The 26,369-nt window shown below is 38.9% G+C and overlaps 1 protein-coding gene across 2 annotated transcripts; it reads right to left on the bottom strand.

Moving 5' to 3' along the window:
* Positions 1-765: 765 nt before the first annotated feature.
* Positions 766-26,358, bottom strand: LOC133163365 (syntaxin-binding protein 1). 2 transcript variants are annotated; one of them, XM_061293171.1, is made up of 21 exons: positions 26,058-26,358; positions 24,385-24,559; positions 17,772-17,821; positions 17,247-17,328; positions 17,075-17,151; positions 16,239-16,317; positions 15,522-15,625; positions 14,440-14,588; positions 13,647-13,731; positions 13,374-13,504; positions 13,196-13,303; positions 13,029-13,089; positions 12,688-12,753; positions 12,525-12,605; positions 12,094-12,232; positions 11,480-11,589; positions 11,084-11,185; positions 10,356-10,441; positions 9,527-9,681; positions 7,000-7,157; positions 766-2,429 (listed from the first exon to the last, which is right to left on the bottom strand). In XM_061293171.1, the coding sequence occupies exons 2-20, from the start codon at positions 24,419-24,421 to the stop codon at positions 7,048-7,050; spliced, it is 1,812 nt and encodes a 603-aa protein (XP_061149155.1). In that variant the 5' UTR covers positions 24,422-24,559; positions 26,058-26,358; the 3' UTR covers positions 766-2,429; positions 7,000-7,047. The 2 variants fall into 2 exon arrangements, with proteins under 2 accessions (XP_061149155.1, XP_061149156.1); XM_061293172.1 differs by lacking the exon at positions 7,000-7,157.
* Positions 26,359-26,369: the final 11 nt, after the last annotated feature.

Raw genomic sequence — 26,369 nt, 5'->3', positions numbered from 1 at the left:
CCATTAGTTCAGGGAGGGCCATTAACCAGTTTTCTTGCTGTGTCTGGCATGCATGCTGGACAGTCCACTCCTAAATGCATTCTGAAGCATTTTCAGAGTGTTGAAACAGAGGAAACTCTTTATGCAACTTGACACTTCTCTCGCCAAAGCAGTGCTGTAGAGGCCTTCCTATCGGTTCTTCACGCCACACTATGCCGTCTTTTGCCGTCGTCCACTCGTCTGTCTCCATGCGACCTCTCTTCTGGAGGTGGCAAATGGCTGAGATGGATTGTCAACTTACTCTGGCTCCGGTGCCCCAGCGGAATTTCGCCGCCATTCGCTGTCTACAAGCTTATTTATTCCCAGAGTCTTTGGGGCGGCACTACCAAATACGGAAGGGTGCGGCCAAACGGTTTCGCAAATCTGCCATCTTTATTACTGGGAGACTTTTGTAGTCCAAACAACTCAAGGATTCTTGGGGAACACAATAATGTGTTAAATGCATTTGTTAGCTTATTGCTAATGCTAGCATTAGCTTACTGCTTACCTTGACTGCAGTGCTTGTTTACAAGATGTGTTCATAAATATTGTGAGGGGATTGATTTTGTTACGTGTTGTATATGGTTAGCTGGACAAGCCTTCTGTTGTTAACATATTTTAATCAATCAAAGGAAGGATTTATAACCATATGTTAGCTTTAAATATCCAATCGTATATACTTATTGTGTGATCAAGACTGCATTGTTCATTCAACAAATATGACCAATAAGTTAAGAGTCTTAAACGTACTGGAAGCCAATTTATTCAACAGCCTTAGCACATATATTATGTTACACATGGAAGTATTGTTTGTGCTTCACCACTCGCAAACATACATTCCCAATAAGTTAAACAGTTTAAGGACAGACTAATGTGCTGATATTTTTCTCAGATAAATTCCAAAAGAAATCAAGCAGTTAATTCTACCGAACAGCAAAAATTTTTTAAAAAAAGTAAGCGTTTGCAGCACGGAAAACTTGTTATAGTGCAATAATCAACTTGTTTGGTTGGAGGAGAGGAAAGGGATGGAGGAAATGAATGCTTTGTTTATTTGTTTGTTTTTTAAGTCTTGCAAAGCCATTCATCATTGGAGAAGATTTACATTGCACCAAAGGAAAAATCAGGCAAAGAAAATGTATATATTTCTTTTTTTCCCCCCCCATTTGTTTTCCAACTAATAGCTACAGCTAAAACATTGCAAATACAGCGGCATCCTATTGGAATTAATAAAGGAACGTTAGCACTACTTCACAGTCCGAAACATCACCAGTCAACAGTGAGACGCTAAACAGCAACATATGGCGTTACAACACTACACAGTGCATGATCCAATGAAACGTCACTACTAAGCAATAATAAGACTGACGGGATACAATCCTGAAATACAACAAGCCTTTTGAAAGATTCATTTAACATGAAAACATTACATTGGCTGGGATGCTTCAAATACTTTGACTTTAAAGTCGGAAAGGAATGAATGATTCTCTTCAAAATCACCAACAGACAGAGCTTTCAGAAGCATTTAGTATCATATACTCCATTCTAGTTTTGTCCATTATTAGCTCTCAGTCAAACGACACTCATCTAGGATTCAAAACCTGCCAATTCTCACTTCAAATCCTCTGTGAGAGCGCTACGATAGCGCTAACCGAACATGACGGCAAAAGTATTCGTGTGGTGAATTTGCATAGTCTGAACTAATGCGCCGAGTCTCGGGCTGGGTGGTGGATGCTTTAGTAGAAGTTTTCAAAGTGGAACGGTCTTTCAGTAGAGTATCCAAACACAACATCTTTGAGGGGAAAGCTAGCTCCCAAAAACATCCACACAGGGTACAAACACAGTTAACAGTCCAGACAAGTCCAAGCATGCTACTTGATACAAACATCTCAAACGGGCAGCGGGGGTGACTCCTCTCTGGTTAAATATATTTTTATATGTATTGCATGTTGATTGATATGCTATATTTTACAAGCGGCACACTCTTCCTCCACCCGCTTTCACTACACACACAAAGCAGGTGACCCAAGGCGACCAAGGATAGATTTTGTTTGACATATTCTAGCATGTTTTATAGCACACGGTATTACATTTTGGTATGTTCCCTTTTGAATGGCCATATTTTCTAGATTTTTATATCAGGTTCTTTTGTTGCATACTTTGCGAAACATGAGAATACTTACTCTTTTGTTGAAACATATATTTTGGGGCTCATCTTAGATAACTTTTTAAAACGTATTCTCAAGCAAGATGTGCACACAAGAAAGGAATGGCTGATGTAAAGGGAAAAGAAAGGAGGAGAGAGATTGGCTGATGGGTGGGAGGGGATTTTTAACTTGTCACTTCCTCATCTGGTTTGTTCATAGCCTTGAGCTGCTCCAGCAGGCTGGTAGGGGTAAAGATGTTGGTCGATCCTGAGGGCACATACAAACACACAAAATGCCTGCAGTTAGATATGAGTTTGAACACAGGCACAGAGGAAAAATGTGTTTTCAGCTCTTGCAATGGAAGAACTACTCTACTGCTGCATGTGAAGTCGCTGCGGTTATTGACGTTGAGCCTTCGTTGCATTATTCTTACAACTGCTTTTCGCATCTGTCAAATGGATAATAACTAACGATTCAGAATGTACTTTTGGGTTAATGCAATTTAAAGTAGCAGTTTAACCGTCATCACCATCACGATGTCTCACAGTTCAACGCATTTCAAAGGATTGATTTGAAACGGAAGTATTTTGCTTATTCCAAAAGGACAAGCTTCAACAAAAGGTGTCAGAAGCAAAGATAAAAAATAAAAACATTTCTCGTCAACTGTTACATATTTGGTTTGAGCAATGGCAAATTCAGCTATTTGCTCCTTTCTGCTCAGACTAAAATAATAATAAGTATGACTTTGGTGCCATCTTGTGGCATCTTGGTGCCAAGTAACTCTTGTATTTTGAAGTATTAGTTGAGGAGCTTCATTTGGACAAAAGCAGGGATTTGCTGTCATGTTTTATCCGAAGACTTTTTTTTGGCGGGTGTGAGTCGAGTCCTCATGGATGTTTGCTATTTGCAGCGAGCCTTGTTGCTTATTCCTCACAATTACTTGTTAAAGTTACAGTAGGTATCTTACTATTAACATTGGTTAACGTGTATTTTTTTACATGTAGGAATGTTGAAAAAGGGAGATTTTCACATCACACCCTTGTTACTACATACTGTATTATCCTAAAGTTTCTATTCTTTTTATTATTTAACCTTCATTTATCCAAGTTAACGGTATCTAGTTGAGAAGATTCTCATTTGTAGTACTGACCAGCCAATAGAAAAATACCGCCTTACTGTTTTTATGTTGAACTAAGCGTTAACAAACACATTACTTGAACAGATGAAATAATTAACAATAAAAATAATTTTAGTCTACAGTCGTGGCAGGTGTCGTATTTATTTTTGCCCACTGTGGTCACAAGATACTGAAACTAATTCATATACATAGATCTACACTAAAGTTATATGTCATTACGTTAGCATTAGTGCTAAGAAAGGAGAAGGTGCCCGGGCGGGTCCACCAAGGTTCCGATTCTGGGGTTGCTAAAGCAATGACATAAATTATGCGTACTCATCGCAAGAGAGTGTAGCATCAAAATGATTTTTCAATATTTGAAGGTGAGAAATAATACATTCTGTCGCTTTTAGGTCTTCATCGGTTTCAATTGGAGTACATGAGAATTAGACGATGATGTAAGATGAAATTTCAAGACAGCTGAAGACACATTTAACATTTTTTTTGTTTGATTGATGTTTTGTTTGTTAGTTTTGTTTTAACTTGGCAAGTGCAGGAGTGGAGTAAAGCAAATATCTTGGCAAATTTGGTTCAGCCTAATTAGCATTTTTCCCAAATAATTGTTTCCAAAGTTCTTTCTTTTGAAAAGCTCCGGGCCATTTGATTTACTCCTCACAATACACAACATTTATTTGAACTTGTGTTGTTTGTTTCCACTCCAGAGCTGCATGACCTGATTCTTCCACTTTAACTGTCAATTATTTGTATAAATTCCAGAAAATTACCAAAATTAAAAGAAGCACCCAGTCCAATTTTTGTTGGTTTGTCACACTGTGTCAAAGTGGATTAGTTGTATCTCAAACATGCTGCTTTGTGGCCTAGAAACAAACAACGCTTCGACTAATTAAAAATGAACTACAATACTGATTTCTTGCACATGGCTAAATCTACACCTAAAGCACATAACAAACACAAATACTTTAAGTAGGCGATGGCTGTTTTTGTGTGTTGAATATGTACAATACAGTATGTGCCGGAGGGAACATACTGCTGACTTGCGAAACCACAAATAAAAATTTGTTCGGAAGTGATATCGCTTTAGCGGCTACATTTGGGATGAGAATGATGTGCTGTGACAATATTTTCTTTAGAGAGATGGTTATTGACATGGGAATGAGAATATTATTTAAGACCCCTTCCAAGGATGCATGTCATGTCAGTATAATATTTACATAAATGCAATGTCAAAACAATGTGATGAAGTGTTTACCTTTGTTGTCTACCAATCAGTTCTATTTAAAGGACTTTAGTTTGCAAACTTCAAATAAAGGTCATCACTTTGGTGCCTTGGAAAGTCTATAGGCGAGTGGGATGAGGTGCTGTAGAGGCCAAAAATAACCTTAAAATGTCTGTCTCGCAAACATTTGTGGAAGCAAACACGCACGCACACACTCGTACACGCGCACACGCATCCACACACATTAAAAAGAAATTTTAAAAAAAAATTACCAAAGGAAACGCTTACTAAAACCAAAAACCTTCACACGCAGAATAAAAGTAATCATATATGTATATCTGTGTGAGAGTAAAAGTAAATATAGGAGCATGAAAGAAAGCTCAAAACTGGAACAATTGGTCTCTGTTAAAAAAAATAACTAAAGCGGTCATAAAAATTTCTTGAATCCGACAAGAATAAATAAAAATTTTAATGTAAATTAGCTAATAATAATTGGGAATTACTTTTGTATTTTGGTTCAGTATAATTATTATAAACACATTAAACAGGCCTGGACAAGAATGATGGTACTCGAAAATGGTACTTGAAAATTATTTGAAAATGAGAAATGTGCTGCCCTGTGCCAGAACGCTCGGGCTCAGTCGCAGTTCGTTTGCCTCGTAACAGGATAACGACACAAAACATGCCAAAGAATGGTGAAGAGCAAAACGTTGGACTACTTATGTGGCCTTTTTTTAACCTCAATCTAAATCCTATTGAACATCTGTGAATGAAGCTGAAACATGCGCCCTTCAAACTTAAGACAAGTGGAGTAGTTTGAAGAGTGGAACAAATTATCTCCTTGGCGGTGCAAAAGTCCCACTGAAAGTTCCAAAATTTGTTCGACTGCAGTGATTGCCTCAAGATTGTCCAACAAAATATAGTTAGGGGTACTATCATTTTTGTCCATTTTTGTTTGTTTGTTTTTCGGTTGATAATTCACCATAGTTCAAAAAGTTCGATATTTCTTTGTTCATTTTCATGTGCAGTATTTTTACTTTTGTCAGGTGCAAATGACCTTTACCACTTTCATTAACAGAGAGAAACCAACAATTTAGTCCACAGATGTATCTCACAACTGGAAATGCTAACATTATGCAGTCCCTCGCTCCGACTGTTGCTATGACAGACTGTGTGATTTGTTTTTCTCATGAGTTTCTAGTGTGGGGGGAGGTAAAGGCTATTTTTGGCCTATGCAGCACCTGGCATCAATGGCAGCTATTTGTATCATAGTTGTTAGGTTGCTAAAGCATATCAAGTGGAGTAATGCTACAGAGCCACACTGTGTCAGCAGAGATGCATTATACACACACAGATAATGTAGAAAAGAAAAATGCAAATCTTGTTTCCTCCTCACCAAATTAGTAATACGTATCAGCGATCTCTGCTGACAATCCGTGGCTATGTGAGCATGTGATGATCGTACAAGACAACGTCAAGGGAGAAAGACGATTCTCCTTCAATAAACGTCAAACATGTCCTGAAAGAAATCAAAGTGATTGTTGTTGGCCGAGAGCTTGTTAGAAAAATAAACAGACGGTAAAAAAAGTGATATTAAAGATGGAACTTGGGGTAGATTAAATCTGAAGTGAGCGGTTAACGGTGAGCCTTTATACCATCGAGGGGCGATTTAATCCACCCAGCGGAGATGATAGAAGGAGGCAGCAGGGATGGGGCTTGGACAACCTACTCAAGCATGGGCGCTCTTCAGCACATCATTTTATCTTTATAAAGCATCTGTGCAGAGCACATTTTTGTGTGGTTCTAGTTTCGTCACACTCCCTGAAGTACATGCGTGGTGTCTAAATAATTATTGCATGTTTACTGCAGGAGGGACCTTTTGACTCAAAGTTCAGATCCGATACAGTAATATTCAGAACCAAAATAACATCCACAAATTCTGCCTGATGATATTGCTCAGTTTCATTCTTACTTTGTCAGATACAAATACAATGTGTTTTGTATATGGCCTGACTTGTACGGATTTTTTTAGGCCGATTTTACACAGTAAATTAGCAAAAGGTTCATTCACATTTCTCCTACACTTGTTTTCTTTGCCACAGAGTGAGTGATGACAGAGTGATGACAGACATGCCATTCTCAGATTTCAAAACATATATTTGATAGAGTTGTATTTTAAATATATGATGCAGGGAGAGAGAGAGAGCGGTAATTGTATGAGCACAGATGTTTGCAGGTAACTGTATGAGTACAGATGTTTGCAAACAAAGATTTTTGCTGACTTTGTGGCTATTGACCCTGATAGAGAGGCCCATGCACTGAGAAAAGGCCACGATGTACCCATCCCTGAGGGTCACGAAGAGGAAGAGGTGGTGGAGGTAGAAGAAAAAAAAAAAAACACTACTGGATGATTAAAAAGAAGAACAAGGAAGCCCTTGTGCTGTTAAAAGTTCAGAAAGGGCTTCTTGAGTGGCTGCCTTTACTTTTTTCTGTGTGATTTCTCTCTCCCTCCCTCCCAATCTGTCTCTGCCTCACTCGTCTGAGGCGTCTGCGTCCTCAAAGGACACCCTAGTGGACTCTCGGAAGTCGGGGTGCTGCAGGTCCGATAAGAATTTGTTGGGGGTGAGCATGTGGGTGGAACCTGTAGGAGGAACAGAGGTGGCTTCACCACTCGTCTTTCAACACATGCCAAGGCCCTCATCCACTCACCAACAAACTTTTTTTTTTTTTTTAAATAACCAACAAAACACATACACACTCACTTAACCGTTCACAGAACACACAAACAGGGACATAAATACATTACATTGGCACACAAGTGTGATGCAGGGAAACAGAAGTTTTGAAAGACAAGAGTTGAAGCACAGCAAAACAGGAACATAGAAGAGAGCAGCACAGAAAAGCATTAAGACAGATAATCAACAGTCCAACGGAGTGTAACATTCAGGGCTATATAACGGAAGGCACAACACAGAAAACAAACACTTTATTGGGCTCGTTAGTCTGAATTCTGGAGTTACTATGTATATTTGAAAACTGTATTGCAATGGCACAAATGACACGTCTGACATTCTTACCAGTATGATTGTCAGGAATCATTTTTAAAATTCTTGCTCATTGCTTAAATTAAACTGGAAGCAAAGATACTTATTTTAGTGCAATTAAACTACGCAAACATACTTGTTTTAATATTTTAATTGTACTGTACTTAAATTTTAGTGAGAGATGGACATCAAATAAGGCAACATTTTCATTTTTTTGTTCCCACTGGTCAGTAATAGTTTTTAAAATTGACTATAGCGCTTGCTCATTGCTTAAATTAAACTGTAAGCAAACATACTTATTTTAATATTTTAATTGGACTGTACTTCAATTTTAGTGACAGATGGGCATCATCAAAGGCAACATTTTCATTTTTTTTTTTTTTGTTCCCACTGGTCAAGCCACAGAACGGTGCAATCCTGAAGAGCTTGCAGGGAGCTGATCATTTGAATCAGATGTGTTGGATGGAAACATCTAAAACACACGGGACAGTGGCCCTCAAGGACCCGAGCTGGACACCCCTGCACTATAAGATATGATTATAGCACAATTGTTGAGTACTTCCCAAGCATGTGTGATGGCATCTTGATTCACATTTAAAACATCAGTTAACATTGAAAATGTGTCTATCATGCTTAGTGTCAAATACTACCTCTTTGTGCTATATTTTATGGGTTAGTTCTTTTCTATTCCACAACTAGCCTAATGGAATGAAGAACTTCATTTGGGATGTTGGGGGCGGGGCTTTGGAGACTGTATGCAGTATACAGTACAATGACGCTCCGTACAGTTGTGAAATCACCCACTTGGGAATTTTTGGGGGCATCTTGGTGGCGAAATGAGTTGAGGAGCTTCTTTTAAAAAAGAATTCATAGCAGCAAGATGTGTGCCTTATTTGATTGATTGTTAAATTGATCACGAAGCGACACGTGACAATTTGATTAAGATTCATAAATGTTCAAAAATGATGAATCCTGAGCAGTCGACATGTCCACATTTGCCGACTTGCCTATGTTCCACAGAGTTTCGGTCGCAATCACATCGTTAGTATGACTAACGATATGTTTATTCTCCAAACGTTGACATGCAAATGAGTTGGTGATGTAAGGCTTTTTTTGTATTGTGTTTTAAAGTGCCTTAAATATTAAATCGAAGTAGGTACGTAGTATAACTTGGTTCGCACATTCGGGAGGCACTTGGGTTTATTGTATTTGTTGATTGTACACAATGTGTACAGAATATAAATATACATTGTTTAAAGATTTGAGGTAGCCTCAAAATGAGGAATAGAATAATTCCTGAATGAGGAATATGCTTCAATAAATCATAAGAATCATTAGATAATAAATAAATATCTTTTTTTTTACGTGTCTGTCAAGGACCAACTAATTGCAGCCAACGCAGCTTACATCTAACTCAATCTTGTTTTGCAGTCAGATAAGACAAAGAGGTACGATTTTTAGGGCTTAGTTGCTTATAAACTTCATAATATAAGAACTCTTAATATCTGATAAACTTATTTCACTTTCAAAATATATTGTACAGAACAATGAGATGATTTGAGTGGTTCTGATTCTGGTTCTAACAGTTTAGTTGAGTGGCGATGCACAGGAAAGAAGAGGATACAAAGACGCTGCTTAAATTATTTGGTTACATCGTGACAGTAATGGAGGCTACGAATAGCGATGCTGAAAACATCCATTCATTTGTAGGTTGGATATTAATGGCAGGTTTAAGAAGTTTGTAGTTGTTGGATGCTTATATAGGTCAGCTGGTGGTGGAACAGGATTTCACATTTCTTCATACATAATTACATTTGATATTTTGGATTTTGGAAAGAGGATAATCCACATTTCCCACTGTTTGCCTTTTAAAATCAAAAATTTTGTGAACAGTGTGGTTTAACATCACAAGAGTCAGAGGCCAGGTTCTTCTTTAGCCCCTGACCTCCCCATTTGCACTACTCACCAATGATGGCTTCCCACTTCCCATTAGCCTGTGTGACCTCGTAGGCACAGCGCATCTCACTGAAGGACGCTCCCCCAATGATGAAGACCATAACCCTTGGGCCGGTGCGGTATTCTCCAGGTGTTTTGTTCTTGTGCCAGTGTCCATATCGAGCACTGCCAGGAAACACAAGCATGTCACCTCAAGTGCAAATGAGTTTCTTGGTTCTTACTGGTCCAGTATTCACAACCCCACGAGAACATTATGTTCACTTGTAGAATTTAATAATGTCTAATAGAAAAGGTTGAACACTCCAATCAACCAATCAATCAACCAATCAATCAATAAAGTGAGAGACAATAAAGACAGACAGACAGACAGACAGACAGACAGACAGACAGAAAGAAAGAAAGAAAGAAAGAAAGAAAGAAAGAAAGAAAGAAAGAAAGAAAGAAAGAAAGAAAGAAAGAAAGAAAGAAAGAAAGAAAGAAAGAAAGAAAGAAAGAAAGAAAGAAAGAAAGAAAGAAAGAAAGAAAGAAGGAAAGAAAGAAAGAAAATACAGACATACATACATGCATACATACATAAATAAATTTGACATTAAGTTTATCAAGTTTTCAGTTATGTTTGTTTACTCTGTGTTATTCCTTACAAACAAAACATTTACAGAAATTTGGTTAGTATCACTCTCCAGTCACAAATGTGGGGCATTTCCACAACTCATCATCAGTGACTTTTCAAATATTGCTCTGGGCCTCATCTCCTATCCATAATTACAATTGATTTGTTAGAACCAGTCATTGTGTGTGTGCATGAGTGTGTGTGTGTGTGTGCTTGCATGTGACTGTACCTGACAGCAGTGGTGCTGAAAGAGGCAGAGGACCGAGTGGAGATGTAGGGGTAGTGCTTAGTATCCAGCTTATCATCAATAGCATCCTATAGAGGGACAAAAAGACAAATACTTTTCAATTAATAAATCCACTCAAATAAAAACAGTAATCACTCGTTTACCGCGGATAATTGGTTCCAAGACAACCTGCGATAGGTGAAAATCCGCAATGTAGAGAAAATATATCGTTACAATATCCATGAAAGACCTTTATGAACCGTTATTGTATATTTAAACACTGTATATGTGTTTTTTTGTAAACATTTTACACTCAAACTGATTTTTATAAACATTCTTCTTTATTTAAATAAATAAGAAAATAAAGAAAATAAATAAGACTAAATGTATTGTTACAATATTCGCACAAGACTTTTATGAACCTCTATTGTAGTTTTATACACTTTATTGTTTTTAAACACTTTTTTGTATTTTTATTGTATTGTCTCACACCTAGGGACAATTTAGAGTGCTCTATTGCCTACCAAGCATGTTTTTTGGGATGTGGGAGGAAACTGGAGTGCCCAGAGAAAACCCACGCGGGCACGAGGAGAACATCCAAACTCCACACTGGAGGGCCGGAGGTGGAATTGAACCCGCACCCTCCTAACTGTGAGGCGGACGTGCTAACCAGTGCCCCAATCAAAATCAAAACCACGCATTCTGAAGTCATTCCGGACTTGTAAACGCACCTCCATAATGTCCTTGACCAGTGGTGTCCAACGCGACAATTGGTAGGTCTGCTCACTGACCCGTTCCTTCCTGTCCAATTTCTTGCCTCGACGGAGGGTTGACTGAATGAAAGAAAAATTGTGAAAAATTGTTACACCACTATATCTAATGAGCTAATACTGCTTGCAATAGGAAACAACATACCATCTACCTGTTATCTATCATCGTGTACAGTATTTTATGTCCAGTTGTAAAAAATGTTTTATCCCTGTGTACTTTATACTTTCATGTTTCATTTACGTATTTACATAACATGCTGTATATGGCACAGTATTTGCATGTTTTTTGTTCCTAGAATTTTAATTAAAGAGTATGATCAAAAAGAGGAGTCATAAGAAAAGAGTTGAGAGAGTTACGTCTGTGACAATGGGGACTCCCAGATGCGCCATGTTGGTGATGATTTCACTGTCTTCAGGGGGAATCTGTGCATGCTGAATGAGCTTGTTCAGGTTCTCCTCCGTGATACCTATGGAGACACATACATTTTACATATGACATGAAATCACCTTGCGCACAATATGTCTGTCATGAGTAGTTTTTACTTTATGACATACGGACAGGGGAGCAGTTATGATCGCTTTTGGGTATTTGAGCCAAGGAAGACGCCATTACACTTTGGTTGTTGTCATGATTTGCTTTTGAATGGGTTTAGTTTTGTTGGTCCATGGGTTATTTGTTGGACTTTGGCCATTTTTTATTTCCATTTGTCCTAGTGTGGAGTACTATGCCTTTTTGTTTTGGAACATAAATTAGTTTTGAGACTGCAGTCTATGCCTCCCTGCTTCCCTCAGCTTGGGTTCTCCTGACAATTAGGATACTGGCCCTAGGGGTCAGGCCTGGTAAGTGATGTTTGCAAAAATAATAATAATATATATACGTAGTTCTGTGTATGTATCTAAATAAAATCATCAGGATACTGTAATCATTAATAATACTATAGGAAATATAAACTGTGTTGTGTTCTTCATACCATTCTTGAGGAAGATGTAGAGCAGGATGATGCGGATCTTGTCATATGTGCTGACATTGGCATCCAGCAGAATGGGCACGATGGCCCTCATGGGATCTTTGATCTTCTCTCCCTCGGCATCCGTGCCCATCGCAAGGTCCTACAACACACAACTCAACTTGTTTGTGTGTCCAGGTGTCTATTTTTTGTTCTTCACCCTCTTGAAAAATTAATCCAATGTGATCCCACCAGTCACAGAATACGTAAACCAGTACAATGAGCAGGCTCCACTGTCAAGCTAGAAACCACAAATCTCACTCAACTTGAGGATTATTCTAACCAATCAGGTGTGTTAACTGAATAAAACTAATACTTAAGGGAAAGAAATGTTCCAATGTACAATGATCATTTTTGTTTTATTTTAATGTGTGAAAACATTGCTCCCTCTTCACCTGTTCCACACGGCACAACTTGTCGACTGTTCCTTGGTAATGCTTCATGCAGTCTTCAGCAAGCTGCAGGTGAGTGGAATACTGGAAATCGCAACACATAGTTAGCATTCCCACATAAAGAAGGACAACATGAATAAAATCACCCATTGTAACATAACCACACCTTGCTGAGTTCCTTTTGATATTGAGGCATTTTCTTCAACATCTGGGACAAATCCCTCATTGTGGTCTGTGGAACAAACAGCAAGATCAATGGTTGCTAATCACAAATTAACTAATCAGTTTTATTATACAGTACAGTATTTATACAACTGAGACAAGTATTAGAACACCATCTCTCTCTTGGAATTTAAAAGTGTAAATGTATACATAGTAAAAAAAATTGTCTCACTGTTTCTTAAAATTGTCCAAAATATCTTGCTATGCTAAACAAATAAAATTCAAGGGGAACCAAGAGCTGTCGTTCAAGTCCTGGTTCTTGAATAAACGAATTATTCATGTTACCTTCTCTCCAGTGTTCATTCTCTTGCTGGAGGAAAACTCCTTCAGCTGGCGTGTCACTTCCCTTTATGTCCAAAAAAACAACAACAAAAAAATAATGTTGATTCAGTGTGATCGCGGACACAGCATTACAAACACTGAGAGGATGGATAAATAAGAAAAGTACTCACTGAGACACCTCTGCAATGTGTTTGTGTCTCAGGCTCACCCACAGGTCATCGTCTTCATGCAGAAGAACCTCTTTCTCACGAGAGTCTCCCATACCACTTGTGTCATACCTGGACAAAAGCAGAAAGGAAAATGTGTGATGCCTTTGATTACATCTAAAAAGCGATTATTTCTGTGTACTTGTAGACGTCGTTTTCAATAGGCAGCAAGTCATAGCCCATAGCCTGGAAGGTGAGCTCATGCAGGACAGGTGAGACGGGGTCAAAGGCCCTGTCCAGGATGATAAGTTGAGAGCGTGCCTTGTCTGGACCCTGCAGGTACAAACATGAGATATCAATTAAAACATAGACATAGAATGATTAATAAATACTTGGTCGAAGGAGAAAACTACCTCACTGGAGGGTAGTATACCTCAAAGATACAAATTTGGACAAAGGTAGAAGGAAGACTCACCTCTCCCATGGTGGGGTCATCAGCCTTGTAGGCATCCAGTTTATCCTGAACAAGCTGAGCCAGGGTTGCGTTGTCTTTGTAGTCCCTGATATATTGACAGACAGACAGAAATATAATCCCACAGATACCGTGTGTGTGTGTGTGTGTGTGTGTGCGTGTGTGTGCGTGTGTGTGTGCGTGTGAGTGAGTGAGTGCATGTGTGTACGCGTGTGAGTGAGTGCATATGTGTGTGTGCGTGTGTATATCCATCTATCCATCCATTACCTGTACCACAACCAAGTAACAAAGGTTAACATATCGTTTTGAAAATACAACATTTTGATTGAATTGGTGTGTTCCTAAATTATTTTCTTCTCCTGCAATAACTGAGAAGTACTTTCTGATTTCTTCACAAGATTCAAATTTTTGGAATTCCTGTTTTTGTGGATTTTATCAGCTGAAAGCCAAACTTTTGTGAATAATAATAATATACAAATTGAGCCTTGAAACTGTTTAAATTGTGGATTCAAATTTTCTGAATTCCTGTTTTTGTGGATTCATCAAAATTTGGTGAATAATATACAAATTGAGCCTTGAAACGGTTTCAATTGTGGAACCTGAACCTATAATATATGACCGTTTAACTTTTTGAACGGAGTTGTGGAAAACAAACTTTTCCATGACATCCACATTTTTTTATTCTAATTATTTTACAATCGCCTCACAACAAAACATTAATGTCTCACCAAGACATAAAATGAAAACTAACATGACTCCGTTCCAAGGCCATTTAGCAGTGTCCCCTTGTGCTCACCCTCTGTATCTGACAGCAGGATACTCCTTCAGTGTGGCACACAGTGTGGCCAGTTGCTCAGCCAGCCTCTCCATCACAGGGTTCTTCAGCTGGCTCTTATGAGGGCTGTAGAAACTGTGGAAAGCATCAGCATTGTCCAGAGAGTACACCTGTGCACAGATAACAACACAACTCAGACGGGGTTGACATTATCACCTCCTGCCATTTTGACAATCATTCTGCCATGTTTCTTGTCGGTGTTTGTCTCTTTGCAGCCGACCTTTATTCCTCTCCCATCTCTCGTGTCCTTGCCTAATTTCCTTTCTGCGCTTGTGTTTTTTCTCTTCTCCTCCCCTTATTCAATAACCATCCCCGCAGTCTCCTATACCATCTGCGCACAGTCACATGACCGTGCTTCTGCATCACAGAAGGGTCTCCATGATAGCCCTGCTACAATTGGCAAACACTTGCTGTGTGGCTCTTGCCTTATCCAAAAGGGGACTATGCATGGGCATGTAGGTGTGGCTAAGCGGCAGTTTTCCTGGAGCAGAAAATCACTGACTCTGAACTAATTACAGTGGACAGGAGAGAGCAAAGCATTGTGGGTCAAGAAAAAACATCCAGATGAGATGGATGAATACCAAATAAATGTTGAGGGGGATTGGGTAGAATTGATTACACATAATATATGTACATCGGATATATGTTGGACAGGTTGGAAAATAGGGTAGGACTAAATGGCATAGCCCTATAATGGTTCACATCTTACTCAGTGAGAAATTTTGTGACCATTCAAAATTTTGAATCTAATCATATGGTAATGGCATGCGAGGACCCCCATGGGTAAGTCATTGGGCCCCTTTTGTTCTGTTAAATTGACAGAGCACCAAAGTCGTCAGCACCATAAGAAATATTGACATTGCTGAAGATCCACCCCTCCAAATATTTCTAACTTCCTCTCTGCGCGGTCACTCGAACGAGAGCGTCCAACCAAGAGAATTGAACAATCATCTAGAAATATCAAAACTTAGAGGGATTTGAATAAACCACTTTGGATTTTGCTTTCATCCATTTTTGAACTCGAATGAAATGACTATGATTACCTGAGATTCATAGGGCAAGAAGGCGATGTTGATCTCTGTCAGTGTCTTGATGCTTTTGGAAGCGCGGCTCTTCACCAGCTCATTGAATAGAGGGTCGGGACAAGCTGGGGAGGAGAGCAACACAACTGTAAGAATATTTTAGGAATACGGCACTCTGGGTTTTTCAACTACTGTACCTGAACATTCCAAGCAGGAACGCAAATTATTGAATCACCCATATCAACATAATTCTTAGGCTCCCACGGTTTTGCCGGTACTCAACCACATCTCTGCTTCCCCCCCCCAATATCAATAAATCTTTTCTTGTGTTACATTTGGCTGCCCTGCCTCGTTTGTGGCACATACATGTTTGGTGTCATTTCCAAGGAACAGACCGTATTAGCAAATTTTAAAGTCTGAATCATGCAAGATCAAAAATACAAATCAATAAGCACTAAATGACCAATAAAGGAGTTCTTTTTTATTCTTATTCTGATCAACCATCATCAGAGAAGCGTAATAGTCCAAAATAAACAGACTGTTAACACTGACTCTAATTAGTGGCTATAAATGTGTTCCAAATGAAGAGGAATTAAAAAATACCCCAAAAAATAATTTAAACAATAATAAAATGGATAATAATAATAAATAAGCAGCACACTTACAAACAAAAGTATAATAATAAAAAAAGTTGGAAATTGTGAAACCAATAAATTGGGCCATCTTGCAAATACTCACAGTCGGTGAAGAAAACATGGGCTGCTTTGTATTTTGCTGAATGAGGGTCCTTGAAGTCAGCGATGAGGGTATGGACAGACTGGGAAAGAAAAAGAGCTGTGAGAACTCTGTCGCTACTCAATAGATGTTGCTTCTTCTCGAGGAATAAGTACAGCAAACATTTGAAAAAATACCCAAACCTAACCTACCAAAACCTAAAAAATGCCAACATGAAACTACTTTTTTTCATTTTGATAGAAAGTACAGTTGTACTATTACACGAGTATTATTTATTATTACTGCAGATGGGATTGTAGGGAAGTAATTTTGGCAGAGGTACATTGCAATTTCTTTCAGTTAAAATCAAAACATAAAGGAGGTATTGAGAAATGCAACCAGAGGCGTCAAACTCTGGCCGAATTTGGCCCGCAGTGTATTTTATTTGGCCTGTGAAGAAAATGTGTGCATCGACTTTATGTGCCAGTACTACAATTGAAATTTGTTTCACTTTTTACAAAATAGAGCTGTTGCTAGTATTTTTACTAATCTCCGATTTCAAACCTAGTTATTTATTAGTTTGTTGTGTAGCCTATACTATATATAATGAAACGTTCATACATTAATTAACATAAATTGTAACCTTTTGCGATATGAAAGTTTTAAAAAAATGTAGTGTGTATAATTTTGAAAAATAAGTAGAGGGTTGTGAATTCATGGTTTAGTTTAGAATTGCAATGAGGGGAGAGAGAGAGAGAGAGAGAGAGAGAGAGAGAGAGAGAGAGAGAGTGAGAGAGAGAGAGAGAGAGAGAGAGAGAGAGAGAGAGAGAGAGAGAGAGAGAGAGCATGTGCATCCTCACCTTCTCTGTAGGTGTAATCAGAAAAATGGCCTCGAGGGTGGGAAGAGGCTCTCGACGCTTGTTGATGTCCTCCACAACTAGATGAATTGCATAGGATCTTTGTCATACCAGTTGCAGATGCAAAAAAATACATATCAAATGGAAACACGTTGGGTGAGGCCATTTTACTTACTGGTGATGCCCTCTGTCATGATGTCTGTCATCTTGCAGCAAGAGGACAACATCCTCATGCTGAGCTGGTCCACAATCAGGGCCTGGAAAAAGGGAGATAACATACATAATGTAGCCCAGCCCACAGTACAAACAGCTGCAATACTCTATCCATCCACCATTTTTTTTTTTTTTTTATAGCGTTTGTCCTTCTTTGGGGTAGCAGTTGAGCTGGAACGCATCCCAGCAATTTTGGGTGAAAACAATTGCATGGTGTATAAAGACAAGCAACTATTGACAACAACAGAGATGAAATACATCAAAGATATATATAAAAAAAAACTTTGTGTTACAGGTTGTTGGGAAGTAAGAGTGCATGTTGAATGGACACTGTTGAGATGTGGTACGGATGTTCAATTGTCACCACAGTTTAATGTAGTCAGAACAGAGTTTCCACAGTAGTCACAGTGGACATTCTATGCCTGTTCATCTTTGTTTTTTTGTTTTTCATTGTGGCAACTGTATCGTAATTAAAGTAGCTGCTCACCTTCCATTCTCCCTTCTTCTTCACCTTCTTGATGACATCATTCATAATTTCTACAACACAAAAATAAAAAAGAATCTAATTTGAATATTGTACTGTTGTGTGGAAATACATTTGACCTATGTACAAATTACATGGACAACACACTTTGCTATGAAATCCATGTTGATTATTTTATTATGAAACAGATTCAAAGATGTGGGGATACAATTTGTTCTAAATTGCAGACAGAATAAAAGCATGCACACTCTGATGAAGGCGGAAGTACACGCCGAAACATGTCAGGTAAATCAATTTAAATAATTTGTGATAAAAGAACCAGTAAAATAATCTATAAGGGAAGACAAAATGAACGTTGTACATCTATTACAAGAAAGCATGCACAAGTTAAGGACTTTTAATCAGCACAAGCCAATGGCAGGTATCAAAGGTAAATGCAACAATGAACTTGATCCTTTCCTAAACTATTTATGTTGTACTGGGATTTATCTATTTCAAGTCTTGGAACAGGATACAGAGTTACTGTCATGTGATCATAATAGTCCTTTGCAACATTAATGATATATCAACAATATCTGATATATTCCTGAGAGTTTATTGATTCAATTGAGAGCAAGTGGAGAGGCTGGCAGCAACAAAAAGATAAAAGTGCAAGAAGGGGAAAACAGCATTTGGCAGACTCTGGGCAGCAGACCCCTGTGAGTCACAGGAACTGTAGCTGACCTCCTGTGGGAAAGGTGATTCTGGAATCGTCCCAATTTAGCCCACTATGACTTTCACTAAATGACACAGAGGGTGCGGCTTAACCTCTTCTGTTAGCACACAAAGCAAAAAAAATGTCTTTCAGACAACTAAACCAGGCACTTTTTATCTTAAAATGTCTTTTGTTTTCCCAAGAATCAATGGCTCCAGCACCACAGGATGAGACGCTTCCACAAACAAAGGGGCCCTCCGTCACTTGCTCTCCCATTTCCTCCTCTTGAGCTGACATTTCCTCAGGCTCTGCATTACAGGACTTTGCTGATATTGTCTCTTTTATGAATGCTGCAAGACCATAACTGTCACTATACTGGAATATTGCAAATCAGGTACACATTTTGATTCCAAACTACTGCATCGTAGAACAATTCTATGTTTTACTGAACTCCCGTGTTTTAATTACACTGCAGCATTGTCTTTTTTGGATTAGTGCAGAATCACTGCAAATTATATTATAACAGGCGCAACACTTCTTTTCACATGGAGTTGAACATAAAGCTCCCGAACATGTCATTAGGAAACATTAATGTGATTGGTGTGTCTAGATTTAGTTTGGACAACATAAGAAAGTCTGACAGAAGGAAAGGAACCTGATCAAACACAGAGCAACAGCTGTGTCAACCAAAACACAACACACACACACGCACAAAAGCCTTAGAATCTATGTCCTGTCCAGTTTAACAGGATATACATCCTTACGCTTGAACCTTCAAAAAAGAAACAAAGGCCATGACAATGTCCACCTTTTTTTTTTTTAGCAATCATCTTTAAAAAATGACTGACATCTGACTGACCGAGCTTTCTGACAGGACATTTCTCTCGGGAATGCCTAGATTGTCTTAAATTTCACTGTACCCTGCCCAGATTCTTCATCCCGTGCCAGATCATAACAGAGCCTCCTTTACAGTTTTTGAGCTGTACTATCATATTTGTCCAGCCCTGTTTCACGAGTTTGTTTTTAAAAAATATTTCTGTTGAACAACAATTCAAAAGCAATGCCTGATTTTTTGTTTTTTTTATTTGTTGTTTTGTTGTTATTCTATAAGTCGCTCTGCAGTACAAGTTGCACAAGCCATGAAATGCATAATAAAGAAGTAAAAGACATATATAAATCGCACCGGAGTATAAGTCCCACTTTTGGGGAAAAATTAGTTGACAAAATCCAACACCAAGAACAGGCATGAAGAGGCAACAACAGGCTGAACGGTACGGTATGCTAACGTTACATAAACACAAATGAGGAACTGAGAACATGCCTGACAAAACATATTAAGAGTTATTCAGATAACTATAGCATAAATAACATGCTAACAAGTTTACCAAATCATTCGTGTCACTTCAAATGACAAATTCCAATGAAATTTTAAAAAACTTTGCTAACACCGATGGTAGAAGATGCGGCGCTTCCTCTTCCACGTTGCTTACGTCAGACTCATCAACATAATTATCAACACAAGCCTAGAACGCCCTCTTGCGGTTTAGTGTGAGAATAACATGTGAAATTATATAATAATGTATTAATAATTTCACACATAAGTGGCTACAGAATATAAATCGCACCCCGGCCAAACTATGAAAAGAAACTGTGATTTATAGTCCGGAAAATACGGTACTACTTATAATACTACGTACCATAATCCCGAAAAGAGAGAAACAAAAAAATTTGAATACAGGACAAAACTGGAAATATGCATAACAATTGATATCAATTTGTTTTGAATACAGCAATGCAATATTGATTTAGTTATAATGTGTTTTAACAGTTTGATTTGAGTACAACTGTGACAGTTTAATCAATTTCAAGAGAGTTGGAGTCATAATTTCGAAGGCACCCCGGGCATCGTCCGCAGCAAAAGGCGGCACTTGCACCGACCAATCACACAGCTAAGCGTCTCCCATGGTGGCCTCCTGTAACATTTTCTTATTGAGTTCAGACCTCCCAAGACGGAGCGTTGTCATCATCTCTCTGGTTTCTCTGCTCTCGGCCCTCAGGTTCCTTTCCAAGGCTGTAAGTCCCTCGTCTCCAAGGGCGCCAGACTTCGTTCCTTTCAGCTCTTTTACAGGTGCAACCCCATGAGGGTCAACGTCGAGTGGAGATAGTCTGATCGATTGCACTGAGAACCTAAATTAGAAGATCTATGCCTTATGATACAGTTGGGAAGTGCCGGTTCCTGCCACTATGAGATCTGCTCTTGTCTCGGTGCGCCGTCAAGACTGCAAATCCCTCTCATTTATGTATTATTCAACATTCCACAATATTGTTTATGTATTTCGGTATCAACGTTTGACAAAAGTGTTGAAGGGTTTTTGTAACATTTGCACTCATCAGCAACACAGGCACCAGCCTGTATTGTAGACATAATACAAGAGATTTCTGTTCCAGTATTTGACACCAGCCACTCGTAGCATGTACGTAGCTCCTGCTAATTTGCAGGTGTTCAAATATCAACAGCTCAAGGTTATTTTGTCTCAGTCTGAATAGGTTTTGTACTATGTGTGTCCCCAGTGTGCCTTTTCATCTTTCTTCTTCAATACAGAACTTCTGTAGGGTGCGTGTGCCATTTGTATTCATAGTCACAGATAGAAAAGGACTGATTTCGACAGTCACAAATTCACATTTTCAATCACCATTGACCTACTCAGTAGTGTTTTCAAAATAGATTTTGACTCCACCACCTGTTTTGTTGCTTCTGCATCTATGAACGTCTTAATATCCATCAAGGTGGAAAATCGTTGACTCTGTATTTTCTTTGATCCACGTTTGATTAATAATTTCATTGGTTAATTTTCCTTAAGTAATGATTTATTATTACTTTTGTCTCACTCAAGTTACCGTATTTTCTGGACTATAAGGCGCACCGGACTATAAGGCGCACCTTCAATGAATGGCCCATTTTAAAACTTTGTCCATATATAAGGCGCACCGGACTATAAGGCGCACCATTAATGCAATCACAATATAATAACTTAAAATGGTGAAAACAATAACAATATATCAATAATGTTAATATCACACAACACACAAAATAAACATGTAAAGCTTACTTTAATAAGTACAAAACAAAACAGTCAGATAGATCAGTAAACTTAAAAAGGTAAAGTTCCATCCATCCATCATTCTCTATTTGGTCCATATATAAGGCGCACCGGACTATAAGGCGCACTGTCGGCTTTTGAGAAAAATTGAGGTTTTTAGGTGCACCTTATAGTCCGGAAAATACGGTATTTATTTTTATGGCGTCGGTTATTTTTTTTTCATGAAATTTTCTGCTAATTACTACGTGTAGAACTGTGTGTGTGTGTGGGTGTAGAGACAGAGAGAGAAAGTGAGAGAGAAAGAGAGAAAGAGAGAGAACGTGAGAGAGAATGCCTACCAGCTCTGACGCAGCACTCTTCTTCAGCGTATAATTACAGTACGCTGTATAAGCCTGATTTTAGAACTGATTTTAGAACTGTCTTTGTGCGCTATAACCACAGCAATTATGTGTGTGTGTGTGTGTGTGTGTGTGTGTGTGTGTGTGTGTGCACGCGCACACACATGCACGTTTGTGAATTAACAGTCAACAACTACATGTGCGTGCTTCATGATTCAAAAAGGGTCGAGGGCTGCAGGCGCTGCAGCAGACACTAAAGCCAGGCGAGTATGACGCTGTGGTTCAGTGATGTTTGCAAGGTCAATTTGCAGCTTTATAATTCTAAGAGTGCATGCAACACCGTGTATTCTTTCTTGCGTCAATTTACTGATCTTTTACACCAAAACTTGACTTTTTTGAGATTTGGGATCATGTGATGGGGATTGTCCCAGTCGTGGTATTTTACCCAAACCATTCTTGTTTGCCTGCATTTCCAATCAGATATGTTTAAATGTGTCTGTCTAAACATGCATGGCAGAATCAATTTGTGAACCTGATGACCACGACACAGAGGCTATACACATTTTGTGTACGCATGGGTTGAGTAAAAATATCTTGGTAGCTCTGCAAATCGCCATAGAAGTAGGATTGCTAGGTGACTGTGTAGAATTTGTGCTTATGAGAGTAGGCCAGCAAAGGGCAAGGATGTTTTTTTTGTAGTTGTTAATACTAAATTCACATGATTTGTTCCTGCCAATCAACAAACTAATATATATGTATACAATGTATAAGTATATAATATATAAGTATAACTATATAAATATGTGTGATGCGATTGGCCACTTGGCCTCATTTTCCTTCTTTTCCTGAAGCACTGCACACTGCCCATCCCCCATCCACAGCTTCTACATCTATTGCTGCAGAAAAGACCCATGATGGTTCTTCGGCCCTCCCTCCCTCCTCTCATCCCCTCCACCATTCACCTCAGCTATACAAAGTGCAGATGTCACCCTCTGCATCCCAGGCCCAGCGACTACTTGCTTCCTAGTGCCAAGTTCAGAATGGTCTGAAAAACACTTGAGAATTCAGGGCCTGGCTTTACTTAGATGCAGAATTATACATGAGCTGGTAACAAAGCCTTAATAAGTAAGAAATTCTGGGGTTGTGGAAGTTTTTGCTCAGATTCTCTCTGGATGTCATTTGATTGTATTTATAATGAACAAGTCCAGTATCATTTGGGAATCTCTGCGTGCATTGTGCAATATTTGGATAGTGATATAATATAATAAAATACTCTGCAAAGATGACACAAAAATATAACATTTGCATTTGTGTCAAATGTATATTCCATATCAGTCAATTGAAGGCTACACAATGAACCTATTTACAAGCTTATTATTTGTGAAATTATATAAACTATTTTTAGTTCACAGTCAATGTTGGAAGGGGCGAACACATTTTCATCGCTCAATAGAATAATAAAAAATGTAGTAATTATGCTGTCATAAAACTATAGTTCCAAGGTGCAAAATGTGATCTTCACTTTGAAGCATCATAATTCAATTATATAATTTCTAATGATCCAAATCTTGATTTTCCTCCTGAAAAGGCACTTGAATAAGAATAGGACAAGCAAATAAATGAATGCCCAAATCAATTACAAATAAGTGACTTTGATCATCCCATGCCTGGCCTGGCAAGACCACCGATACTTGCATCAGTGGGCCTGGCCCAAGAAGAGAATGACACTGCGCCTCCATATTGAGCCTGCACCAGAAACGTACAGAAGCTACCGGGACATCCTCTCGTGAATAAAGTGGGAATGGCGGTGAAGAATGCTTGGATTTTTTTGTAAATGTATATTTTTGCATGTCATGCGGATTGCGGGCAATTGCTTGCATTGCGGCCATTAGAGGCAATTTAATAGTCTTGGGTATCGTCCGCCATGAAGACATGCAGCAGTCTGATGCTTGTATCCAGTGCTGCAATTTACGCAAGCGCCACATTCTCCATCAGGGGTGAGGCACTGCCGAAAACACTAACCTCTGGGGATCTATTTCAAATAACACGGTAATTATAATAACATTAGGATTGCTGTTATTATTAGCCAATCAAAACATAATAAGATCGTGTACGTCGCTTACTATCCAGGCATAACTATGCGGTTATTATATTAAGCTGGACGAGACGCAGGTTATATCTGAAAGGATGGACGTATTGGCGTTTCTACATTAGTCATCAGTGGTTCATCGCTGATCGTTCATGCCGAATTGACATTGGCGCATAGCCGCCGCAAGAGCGCAGCAAGACCACCGAGACTCTGCGGGTCCATCACTTTCACTGCTGTGTTTCACTACAGCAGTATAGTGAAACGTCAACAGCACCACCTTCATCCTCATCCTTCATAACCACTTGCATCCAGTTACTTAAAAACAGCAACAAATACATTTGCGCCGAAGAAGATCATTGATGCTAATTCGGAACAATGAAATGCAGATTCTTACTTTCTCCGACCACCGCCTTTAATCCGATAGGTGCCATAATGGTGCCGAGAGTAGAGTCGAGTGCTTCCTCCTCTAGTCCGCTTCCTCCACCCGGTGCTCACCTCCTCCCATCACTGCGGAGGAGCCTTCACAAGTAGACGTCAGAACGTATCCTTCCGCCCTTTGCGCAACACCACTGGGGCGTTTGGAAAAAGTCTTATGAGCCATTAAACACTTAAATGTTGTATGTTTAGGGAAAAAAGACTTGAATGTATCATGCGTGGTTAGAAAGGTGGATTGTAATGCGGATTTAGACAGGTAGTGAGGGTAAACCATCCAGCCACATAATTAGGTAGGCAGCAAAACCTAAACATCAGCTAGAAAGACGGAACTATAGTAAAAAAAAAAGTCTGATATTAAGTATGCGGAATAAATACGGAAAAGGATTAGGGCCAGTGAAGAAAAAAAAAAACGAGGGGTGACAGGATTCTGACTTTTTTCTCAGAATCCTGACTTTAAAGTGGGAATTCTGACTTTATTCTCAGAATTCTGACTTTAAAGTCAGAATTCCCAATTTCTGACTTTAAACTCAGAATTCTGACTTTATTCTCAGAATTCTGACTTTAAAGTCAGAATTCTGACTTTATTCTCAGAATTCTGACTTTAAAGTCAGAATTCCCAATTTCTGACTTTAAACTCAGAATTCTGACTTTATTCTCAGAATTCTGACTTTAAAGTCAGAATTCCGACTTTATTCTCAGAAGTCTTTATTTATCTATCTTTATTATTTCTTTATTTATGGCGTGGCATACTGACATAAAGTCATGTTTTCAAAATGCCCACTGTTGTGTTTGACAAATTGTAATTGTTTTTACTTTGTTGTGCAGATAAAGTGACTGATGGAGGGTGCAACTCAACCAGTGCCTGAAAAGCCGGATTTGGATGATTTAATCAAGCAGAATTCTGAGAATAAAGTCAGAATTCCGACTTTAAAGTGGGAATTCTGAGTTTAAAGTCAGAATTCCCACTTTAAAGTCAGAATTCTGAGAATAAAGTCAGAATTCTGAGTTTAAAGTCAGAAATTGGGAATTCTGATTTTAAGTCAGAATTTTGAAAATAAAGTCAGAATTCTGAGGAAAAAAGTCAGAATCCTGTCACCCTTTGTTTTTTTGTTTTCTTCACTGGCCCTAATCCTCTGCCTTGACTTAATATATTTTTGCACATGGGTGAAACGACATAATGCCTAATGACGTTCTTCTACGCGTGTCGAGGGGGCCCTAGAAGAATTACATTCCTACTTAGTGAATCAGAACTACACATTCGTTGACATCTGAATTAGGAGTCACCGTGACATCCAGCACGTCACGGGTACTAGATAGCTACTAGTGTCGCGCAAATGTCAACTAATGCAGGCAGACATGGATGGTATGCGCCCACGTCACTTGACTTATATCCAAAAATTAAACTGTCTTACTACTGATGCAAGACTTTATTGGGCAATCCAGCAATCAGAACACCAGCAGTAGGGTATCAAATGCTTGCCATGACTAAAATAACTAACCAGTGTTTTAATGATACAAAAGGTGTCCACAAGGGGGCAGCATGGATCTTTCAGCATGAACATCAGAATACATAAAGGGAAATTGAGGGTAATCTGTACTTCTACCACAATGAAACAATAGAATCGGCCTTACCATGCCACCCTGCGAAGTAATCGTTTAAAATGAACCTAAAATGTCACCAGGCGTTTACGGACAGTGCCGTGTGCAAGGAATGACAAATCGAAACCTCATATAGGTTGTATGGTGCCCTTCATCTTCAAACAATAGTATGGTACAGTTATACAATGTGATTGTTGTGGAGAAACCTAGCAGCTCGTGGCCACACCCAAAGCAGGGCCGCCTTAACACGTTGGACCAGTGATGATTCGCAGAAGGTGTGTCCCGACTTTCTGAAGCAGAACCGTGCGTTCGCCTCCTCCTCCTTCTCCACGATCGTCCCCGCCT

The sequence above is a fragment of the Syngnathus typhle genome, linkage group LG12 (genome assembly GCF_033458585.1).
Source record: "Syngnathus typhle isolate RoL2023-S1 ecotype Sweden linkage group LG12, RoL_Styp_1.0, whole genome shotgun sequence".
NCBI lineage: Eukaryota > Metazoa > Chordata > Actinopteri > Syngnathiformes > Syngnathidae > Syngnathus > Syngnathus typhle.
Note: the sequence above shows the minus strand (reverse complement) of the source record. Positions and strands in the feature narration are given on the sequence as shown.